At 37.9% G+C, this 10,916-nt stretch overlaps 1 protein-coding gene across 2 annotated transcripts in view; it reads right to left on the bottom strand.

The window, feature by feature from the left end:
- LOC106868018 (non-lysosomal glucosylceramidase) overlaps positions 1 to 10,916 on the bottom strand; it is a 46,424-nt gene that overhangs the window by 21,862 nt on the left and 13,646 nt on the right. For both annotated transcript variants that reach the window (XM_014913114.2, XM_052972028.1), the window contains exons 4-10: positions 10,141 to 10,365; positions 9,056 to 9,301; positions 8,457 to 8,556; positions 6,218 to 6,389; positions 3,229 to 3,354; positions 2,211 to 2,377; positions 881 to 985 (exon numbers count right to left, since the gene is read on the bottom strand). In XM_014913114.2, coding sequence (XP_014768600.1) covers positions 881 to 985; positions 2,211 to 2,377; positions 3,229 to 3,354; positions 6,218 to 6,389; positions 8,457 to 8,556; positions 9,056 to 9,301; positions 10,141 to 10,365 — 1,141 coding nt within the window. The remainder of the gene's footprint in view (positions 1 to 880; positions 986 to 2,210; positions 2,378 to 3,228; positions 3,355 to 6,217; positions 6,390 to 8,456; positions 8,557 to 9,055; positions 9,302 to 10,140; positions 10,366 to 10,916) is intronic.

Genomic DNA, 10,916 nt, shown 5'->3' on the forward strand with positions numbered 1-10,916 from the left:
ACTCTTTACTCTTTTACTTGTTTCAGTCATTTGGCTGTGGCCATGCTGGAGTACTACCTTTAGTCGAGCGAATCGTCCCCAGGACTTATTCTTTGTAAGCCTGGTACTTATTCTATCGGTCTCTTTTGCCAAACTGTTAAGTTACAGGGACGTAAACACTCCGCCATCGGTTGTCAAGTGATGGTGGGGGGGGGGACAAGCACAGACACTCAAACATATACACACACATACATACATACATATGTACATATATACGACTGGCTTCTTTTAGTTTCCGTCTACCAAATCCACTCACAAGACTTTGGTCAGCCCGAGGCTATAGTAGAAAACACTTGCCTAAGGTGCCATGCAGTGGGAATGAACTCGGAACCGTGTGGTTGGTAAGCAATCTACTTACTACACAGCCACTCCTGCGCCTATGTATATATGTAATATAAAATAATATATATATATATATGTGCGCATATATGGGTACAGGACATCACCAACTGTGTAAACATGAAATATGAAAACAAATGAGTTAAATATGTAAACAATGAAAGTAAAAAATGGAAAACAGAACGAGTAAACACAGAGAAAGGAGCCTTTATCAGTTGTCGGCTGTCTCTCGCTACTGCTCATTTCGAGCATTCAATGACAATATGGGTCTTCGAAGACAATTGCGCCTATGAATTCTAAAATAAAATTTAGGATTTATGGAGGATCAAAGTTGGGAAAAAAAAACAGGACAGTGGAGACATATAAGGAAACCGAACAAAAGGAAACATGGAGGGTCGTTAGACCAGAACGAGAGGAAAATAGTGAATGTTGGGAAGTGAAATTAATGGGTTCTAAGAAATCAATATTGATATTGAATTAACAATTAACTGAGGTATCTTACCAAAATCATATTGAAGACACAACTGTAGTTTGGGCCACAAGGTCAGCAGAGCAAATGAAGCATAAAAATGAACATCATAAGTATTGTACATCCGATATTCATGACCTTTAAAGGAAAACACGAAAAAAGACAAAAAAAAGAAGTTTTTTTCATATTACGAGTCCAAACACTTTTTGAATAATGCTTTTACGGAGAATGGGTTGTATTTTCTGTTTACTATCTTGAGTATTTACATATTTGTGAATTACATTTAATTTTATGGTTTTACATTATTTAATATTTTTTCATCTTGTACAATTTCTGTCTTGATAGCATACAATTGTAATTAGATAAGAATTACTGTGGAAGAAATAGTTTGAGCTTGTGTTTCCTTTGTAATTAAAATTTTTTTTCCCCTGTTGCTAATTACTCAAGTATGAAGTGAATGCAGCTGCTACTCTAGACTAAGTAGCCAAAGCTAAACAGAGAAATGGCATTTAGCCCATTCTGTCAATTTTAAAGCTTATGTTAATCTGAGTAGCCAATTCTGTCAAGTTTATCCTCTCCATTCATTGGTAAGTCAACAGTAATATTTTTGTGTTTCCAACTTAATCCCATCTTATCTTACCATTGAGAATCAATGTTCTCAAGTCTCCTTTTACAATTTTTCAAATCTTGCTTGATCCACTTCTTCATAAGTAAATGCAATGTCAATTTATAGCACTTTCTCCAAAAATATTTGGTTCATTTAATTTCTGAGAGAACTATATACAATCAGTTGGATTTACCTGAGTTTATTTGGAAATCTCCCAATATAATAATGAGCATAGTGTTTTTATTTATTTGTGTATATATACATATATATATATGTATATATGTCCAGGATCACACCGGATGCAGAGGAGGAAAGAAAATAGTAATTCAATGAAGGAGAAGTAGTGAGAGTAATAGTCCTGATTGAGAGGGAGTGAGAGAAAGGAAGGGGCGATAGACGAATAAGGAAGGAAGGGGTGAAAAATAAATCAGCGTTTCAACTCTGTGTGAGTATACATGAGTATGTGTGTGTATGTACAAGGGAAGTATGTGAATGTTTGTATGTGTGATTATTATGTACCTTATTTATATATAAAATACTACAGTTAGCTGTCATTATTGACGGTACGTGGTCAGCTAGTACTATAAGAGTCAACCATTCACATGTGATCATTTCAAAGAGAAACGAAACTAAACACCAATCTATCTGGTCCACCACTCACCTGTTTCTTCCAACTCGACATTCAACTTCATCTCAGAAATAATAGAAATGAAATGTTTATAACAGAATATTAAAAGACTGAATTAGTTTAGTTACCTTCAAGATAAGCAAACTTGCCAAATTCTTGTATCACAGCAGGTATTTCTTCTTTGGTTTCAGAAGAGAGATCAGAGTTTGGAACAGGATCCAACCACACAGTGCCACCATCACTCACATAATACAATTCATTAAATAAAGCTGACTTGTACCAAGCAGGAAGATCGCTAAGACAACAAGAGCAAAAAGATTTACAGTAATTTTGTTAACACTAAAAAAAAACCCCCAAAAAAGCCTAGGGAGGAGATTGTTGATCAAACATTAGATGAGGCACAGCTAATAGTTCAGAGAGGATTCCAATATCAGAAGTGAGCTTTAGCATGGTGAAGGTGTTGGTGCATGTGTGTGTGTGTGCATATGTATTTCTATAAATGAACCACCCAACTACATAGACTGAGGTATGGCCAAGGGGTTATGAAGTTTACTTTGTAATCTCAAGATCCTTGATTCAATACCACTTCATGGCTTATTGGGTTAGAGTCTTTTCAGAGTAAAGGGTCAGCGTGTTGTACCACAAGACCCACATCTTGTGACAGAAGATGGGAAGAAAGAAATGACATGGAACCTTATTTGGTCAATTGAACCCGTAATACACAACCCTGTCACTCATTGTGTATTATACTGATTCTGACTGAGAATTATGTTATGTTAAGGATTCACATGACTAAGGAATACTCAGCCACCTACATTCCAGTTCAATGAGGAGATAAATTAATTGATTGATCAAATGGGTGCTCTAATATGTTGCTTTCAACAAGAGAGTCCATCATACAAGGAGGCAAGCTGGCTGAAACGGTAGCACACCTGGCGAAATGCTTAGCAGTATTTCGTCTGTCTTTATGTTCTGAGTTCAAATTCTGCTGAGGTCGACTTTACCTTTCATCCTTTCGGGGATGATAAATTAGGTACCAGTTGCGTACTGGAGTCGATCTAATCGACTGACCCCCCTCCCCCAAATTTTCAGGCCTTGTGCCTAGAGTAGAAAAGAGAGTCCATCATACGTTCATATTATACTTACTTGTTCTGTAAGACAGTGTTCTGCCAAGCTTCAATCTTCTGTTCCCAGGTTTTGTAGTTATTCAAGGCATAACTACAGAGTTGAGGTGCCGCTTGAGCTGTGTGGCCAAACCAGCGTGTGTAACGTCTTCAAAAGAAAATAAATAGCAAACGAGTAGCAGTCAAAGTCAATTGACTTTTCAAACATATAAAGACACTTCTGTATAGGATTCTACTTTATAGAATGTAAATCAGGAGCTAATTAATAGTCAAACCATTAATATAAACCACATCTGTTGCCATGTAGAAAACCCCCTGTGCTGGTCCCACGTATAAAAAGCACCCATGCCATGTAAAAAGCACCCATGCTGGAGCCACATATAAAGTGCCTGTACTGGTGCCATGTATGGAGCACTGGTACTAGTTCCACATAAAAAGTACACAGTCCACTTTGTAAAGTGGTTGGCATTACGAAGGGCATCCAGCCATGGAAACCATGCTGAAACAGACAACTGGAGTCTTGTGCAGCTCTCTGGCTTACCGGCTCCTGTCAAACCATTCAACCAATGCCAGCAGGGAAAACAAATGTTAAATGGTGAGGACGATGATGGTGATGATGAGGGTGACATTTGTCACACTCTAGTGTACTTGCTTACCCATCCACCCTTTCTCTTCTTATTCTCTCTTCTCCTATTCACCCTGTAACTTGAGGGCATGCCTTCACCATCTCTTTCTCTCATTTTCCAGATGGTGAAACCATTTATTATTCACCCACCTCTTCAGCATGACCCCGCTGTTGCTGTCCCCCTATCATACTTTCGTAACCCTCAATGCTATACTTCATTCAGTTGAGGGGAGCCTTGTCTTGTTGGCACTTGGGGGCCTCATCAGTACTGGTGCCATGACAAAAAGCACCCAATACATTCTGTAAAGAGGGTTGCATTAGGAAGGGCATCCAGTTGTAGAAAGCATGCCAAAGGTTAACATTGCAGAGCACAGTGCAGCCCTCATGCTGGTTGGTTTCTGTCAAACCATCCAACCCATGCCAGCATGAAAAAAGGGATGTTAAATGATGATAATGATGATGATGATGATGATGATGAGGAGGAGGAGGAGGAGGAGGAAGAGGATGAAGGTGATGGTGGCAGTGGGGTATATTTCTTCTCTTTATTCTTTGTTATAAATTGCAACATGTGCAGATGAATTGGTATTTCTATATTTCCCAACATTCATCACTTAATTGTGATGTGAGAAAGAGAGAGAGAGAGAGAGAGAGAGAGAGAGAGAGATAGAGAGAGAGGGGGGGAGAGAGAAAAAGAGGAAGAGAGAACTGCATATTGGGGTTTAAGTAGCCTTGATCACTCTGGTTCAGATTAACATTTCTAGAAATCAGATTGTCCAGTTTCAGGATTGAGAAACTGGACAATCTGATTTCTAGTGTAAAAAAAAAAAAACATTGAGATAGGCGCAGGAGTGGCTGCGTGGTAAGTAGCTTGCTTACCAACCACATGGTTCTGGGTTTAGTCCCACTGCATGGCATCTTGGGCAAGTGTCTTCGACTATAGCCTCGGGCCGACCAAAGCCTTGTGAGTGGATTTGGGAGACGGAAACTGAAAGAAGCCTGTCGTGTATATGTATATATATATATATATATATGTGTGTGTGTGTGTGCATGTGTGTGTGTGCAAGTGTGTGTGTGTGTGCGCGTTTGTCCCCCTAGCATTGCTTGACAACCGATACTGGTGTGTTTATGTCCCTATCACTTAGCAGTTCAGCAAAAGAGACCGATAGAATAAGTACTGGGCTTACAAAGAATAAGTCCCGGGGTCGATTTGCTCGACTAAAGGCGGTGCTCCAGCATGGCCACAGTGTCAAATGACTGAAACAAGTAAAGAGTAAACAAAAAGGCTAAGTGAGAATATTAATTAGCCCAATGGCTTATGATAAATCACTAAAACGAAGTTCTCAAGCTTGCTTTAGAAGTTGTTTCAACTCTGATACAAAACTGAGAAAAATGCAAATTTCTTTGAATGCTGGGTGCTACTAAGTGTGTAGCACCTGAGCACCTGAGCAGGAAGCTGGGAATCTGGTGTTTTGAACATCTGAACCACTAAACTTCTTAATGTCATAATTTCTGGATTAATTTTCTTCGCTAGCTTAACCCTTTCATAATTGTATTTCTTTTGAGATGCTCTGTGTTTCTTTCAATTACTCTAAATATAACAAAGAATTTAGTAAAATAACTTCATTATTATCATTAAGCTTGTGTTAGGAACATAAATTGTGACTAAGGTCTGGTGGAAGATTTTAATTCAAAACTTATGGAAACAAGACGTTTGTACTCAGAGCCAGTTTCAGCCAGGTTGGTAACGAAAAGGTTAAGTAATACAGAATATATGACATCATATTTTAATTTTCCAGTGGCCCTATTCTGTGGCATTCCATCCATGTAACCTAAATTTGATTAAAATACTTGATGTGCACCCACCAGATGAATCACTCTACATCTCATTCACATCTAGTTTATGATATTCTATTCAAATATACTTTACAAAACCAAAGATATGTTTTGCATATTTTCAGAAAATCAATACTCTTTTACTTGTTTCAGTTATTTGACTGTGGCCATGCTGGAGCACCACCTTATTCTTTGTAAGCCTAGTACTTATTCTATCGGTGTCTTTTGCCGAACCGCTAAGTTACGGGGATGTAAACACACCAGCATTGGTTGTCAAGCGATGTTGGGGGGACAAACACAAACATACACACACATAGATATATATATATATACACACACACACACACATATATATATATACACACACACATATACGATGGGCTTCTTTCAGTTTCCGTCTCCCAAATCCACTCAAGGCTTTAGTCGGCCCGAGGCTATAGTAGAAGACACTTGCCAAAGGTACCATGCAGTGGGACTGAACCCGGAACCATGTGGTTGGTAAGCAAGCTACTTACCACACAGCCACTCCTATGGCTTTCTTTGTATATTTTACCTTCGATAATTCTGTCCTTTTGATTTGAAATGAATATTTGGCATGTCCCAACTGAGGGAGAATTCCATTTGCTTAGAAGGGCCACCAGATGCAACTGCACATTTGCAACATACACCTACTGCACATTCACTGTTTTTCTTTGTTGGTTCACTTTTACTTTCAAGGTCAGCTTCTACAAGACAATAGAAAGAGCAAACAAATATAATAAAAAAAATAAACTGGTGAAAAACGAGACCCAAACATGTGAAAAGTATGTTTCCTGACATTTTAAAGAAGAATGTTAACACTTTAGCATTTAAACTAGCCATACCAGGCCCAAATATTCATGCTGCTTTATAATCAAACAGGGCAGATCTGGTCTTTCATATCTACTTTACAATGCAATTCTGAAAAATAAACAATCACATCATAAAAATCTCAAAGCTACAAAACAATGCATGATTAATTTTAAATAATGTGAATAAATAAGAATTACATTTGATAAAGTAATCATCATCATCATCACCATCATTTAATGTCTGTTGTCCATGCTGGCATGGGTTGGACAGTTTGACCAGAGTTGGCATGCTGGAGAGCTGCATCAGGCTCCAGTCTGGTTTCTATGGCTGGGTGCCCTTCCTAACACCAAATCTGAATGTTAAAGGGTTAAGCTCTTGTTTTGGGGTATTAGATAATACATGAATTTATTTCAAGTAAAATTCTCATTACTTAATAAACTAATTCTAACTGTTTAGTGGTGAATGTAATCCACCACAAACTTAATGTAGACTGCAGTGGTGGATGTAAACCAGACTTTTCAGTTGGCTGTCTAGTGCCGTGATCACTTGGTTATTTTACATCTATTGGGCCATACATGAGTTCATAATTCTTTTTTCCATAAACACAAGGCCTGAAATTTTGTGGGAGTCAGTTACATCAACCTCAGGACTTAAATGGTACTTATTTTATCAATCCTGAAAGGATGAAAGGCATCGACCACGTTCGGATGGTGCTTTTTATGTGCCACCGGCACGGGGAGCCAGTCAAGCAGCACTGGCAATGACCCACACATGAATGGTGCTTATTGCGTTCCACCAGCACAGGAGCCAGTCAGGCAGCACTGGCATCGGCCACAACTACAATTTCCATTTTTGATTTCGAATTGATTGAGATTCTGATTGTGATTTTGATTTTGATTTTACTTGACTCAATGGGTCTCCTCAAGCACGGCTGTCACCCGAGAATGTGGTATCATACTATGACTGCGAGCAGCTAGAAGAACCTTTAAGGTTGCTTAAATGTTAGGCCACATCCGTAGTGAAGATCTAATGAATACACGTTTTCAACATAAACAAAACTACATCACAATGACTGGCTTATCTCTTCAGAATCTCAAAACACTTAATCTCCGAACAACTCTTAATTCTGTATAAAGTTCATGTGAGATTCACAATGGGATACTATATCCATGTTTAGAATAGATCTGGTAGTGCACACATCCTAGACCACAGTTAAAGAAGGGCCAATCAACTGACTGACAAAAAGTTACTTGCCAACAAACTGCAATATTTGGCGCATATATGTGCTTTGTCCTTGTGCAAATGAGAGAGTCAGGGAAAGCGAACAGTATACAATGAACACTGTATTTAATGGACTGATATAAATGTATGGCAGATTGATAGAAATGTATGGCAGATTGATAGAAATGTATGACGAAGTGTTTGAAATGAAACATGAAACTGAGTCAGAAAAATCTTTAGCAGCAAAACATGACAGAAAGGTAATGCTATGAAATACTGATTTCAAATTTTAGCACCAGGCCAACAATTTGAGGGGATGGGGTAAATTGATTACATCAACTTCAGTCTTTATCATCAGCCAGTGTTTTAAATCCGGGTTTTGTCCCCGTTAACGGTGGGTGGCCGGATCTACCTCAATGCCTTAGCAACTTAGGTAGGCAGGTGCAGCCCACCCCAACCTTTGGGCTGGCTGGCGCCCATCCTCCTTTGCTATCATGAGGCTTTTTTAGAGCTGGATTTTCTACTGGGAGCATGCCATTGCTTACCCGACAACCCCAGCAGAATTTGAAAATGCTATAAAATATTGGTAGATGTCTTTGATAGAATAAACAAAATATGATGTTAATAGAATAGCAACAACAATAGTAGTTGGACTAGGTTTCATAAGTTAAATGAAGAGCCATCAGATAAAGTGCAGACGTCAGTGAAAATAAGGAAAGTAGTATATACTTTGTATTTACCACTTTTGGTGAGGGAGCCATCTTCATAAAGATCTTGCCAAATGTCTTCCCCAGGACCACAGGGATCAAAATACACACAGTGACTGACTGAGAGGTCAGGCTGGAAAAACAGAAAGATGGTGAAGTGAAGAATGAAGGCAAGAAATGAGGAAAGAAAGCAATGTAGCAAAATAAAGGAATAACAAAAATAAGTGCAAAAGAAATGAGGCTTTGTTTTCCATCTTCTCCATGACTTTGAGAAGAGGAAGAGCAAAATATTTAATTCATTGCTCTCTCTTTCTCATCTTTCAAGTCTTCACCAACCTTATGTGAGGGTCCTGTAAAACTACATATTTTCCATTTCATAAATCAAGAAGTACAAAAATAGAAGAGGGGAAAAAAGGAGAAAAAAAAGAGGAAAAGAAAGAAGTTGGAACAGGAAGTGAGAAATAGAAGGCAGAATGTGAATCTACAAACAGAAAGGAGGAGAAGAAGAAGAAGAAGAAGAAGAAGAAGAAGAAGAAGAAGAAGAAGAATAAGAATAAGAAGAAGAAGAAGAAGAAGAAGAAGAAGAAGAAGAAGAAGAAACAATAGAAAAAGAGAGAGAAAAACAGTTTTACCTTGTGTTTGACAGCTATTCCATAGACACATGGCATATCTCGAAAAGATTGGTGAATCTGTACTCCAGACACTGGTTCAGACGGAGAATCATTGGATACATGGAAATACTCATTCCAGCAGCCACCTGCTTTGTCTTCTTTGACACCACGACCATTTTTGAAGGTAAACATAATGCTAACTTCCAGATCTTCCTCCCCGAGATTCTCAGCTGTCCACACAAACACTGCACAGGGAAGGCTGGTATCCTACAAAATATAGGAAGTTAAACTCACAAATGGTTCAACCCTTCATTAGATAAATTAATAATTTATTAAACACTTAAATATCTGGAACAAGTTCTTGTTAAGAAGGTTATAATTTTAACAATATAGTTGCAGGTGAAGCTGTGTGGTAAGAAGTTTGCTTCCCAACCACATGGTTCCAGGTTCAGTCCCACTGCGTAGCACCTTGGGCAAGTGTCTTCTACTTTAGCCTCGGGCTGACCAAAGCCTTGAAGTGGCTTTGGTAGATGGAAACTGAAAGCAGCCCATTGTATGTAAACATATATCTGTGTGTGTGAGTGTCTTTGTGGCTCTATTTGTCCCCAGCAACCAGTGTTGGTGCATTTATGTCTCTGTAACTTAGCAAGTCAGAAAAAAGAGCCCAGCAGAAAAAGTACAAGGATTAAAAAAAAGAGAAGTACAGGGATCAATTTGTTTGACTAAAATTCCACAAAGCAGAACTACCCCAGCATGGCCACAGCCTAATGACAAAAGATAAAAGACAAATGATATAAACTGTTTCTTTTGATGGGCTTCTTCTTCTTCTTCTTCTTCTTCGATTATCACCAGCTATCTTACTCCTGATTGTCCAGATAGACTGGACTGAGATTAAGAATTTCTATTACTAAACTAAAGGTATTTTGTTCTTATTGACCAAGCCTTTGTCTGTCTATTTGCCCAGTGGCCATGCATCATATAAGCTACACATTCCCATTGAATGTAATCCTAGATAGACTATGCCTGAAAAAAGAAACTGACACAGTCATAAGTCTGTTTGATTAGGGCTGACCCAGGTTTCAATAACAACAAAGAATAACTTTCACCTGATATTCATGGGGGAAGATTGGTGAAACTTGGCGGCATGTCAGTCGGACATTGTGCTCTGGAATATCATATATTGTCCAAGAGTGAGGATAAAGGGCATGATATATCGCATGATCTGGATCTAGGTTCCATTTCCAGCAATTCAAACATTTATTATCTGGTTTCTTCACTGACAGAACCTCTTGGTAGACAGTCTTGTTTCTCTTTCGAATGCAGACAATAAACTGTGGATGTGTAAAACAAAGAAAAGAAAATGAAAATTTGATTTCATATATTGACATTATTGACATTATTTACATTTGACGGATATTCATCCTCATCTTGTCTGTTGTAAACACAACGTTTCAGCTTATACACCCTCCAGCTTTCATCAGGTGTCTTGGAGAAATTGCGAAGACGAGAAAAGAATGAAACTAAGATGCTCCACTGGATGTGTGCATTGTTAGTGTGTGTATATGACAAAGTGCAAATATGTGAGTGTGTGTGTGTGTGTGTGTAAAAATATACACACACACATATATACACATGCATATACATACACATATATATACACACACACACACATATATATATATATATATATATATATATATATATACACACACACACACATATACATATATAGATAAACACACACGTACATATATATATATATATATATATATATATACATAGATTTTCATATATATACACATGCATACATATATATACACATACATATATATACATATATATATATACACACATACATATATATATATATATGTATATACAT

Source organism: Octopus bimaculoides, chromosome 12 (assembly GCF_001194135.2).
Source record: "Octopus bimaculoides isolate UCB-OBI-ISO-001 chromosome 12, ASM119413v2, whole genome shotgun sequence".
In the NCBI taxonomy this organism is placed as follows: domain Eukaryota; kingdom Metazoa; phylum Mollusca; class Cephalopoda; order Octopoda; family Octopodidae; genus Octopus; species Octopus bimaculoides.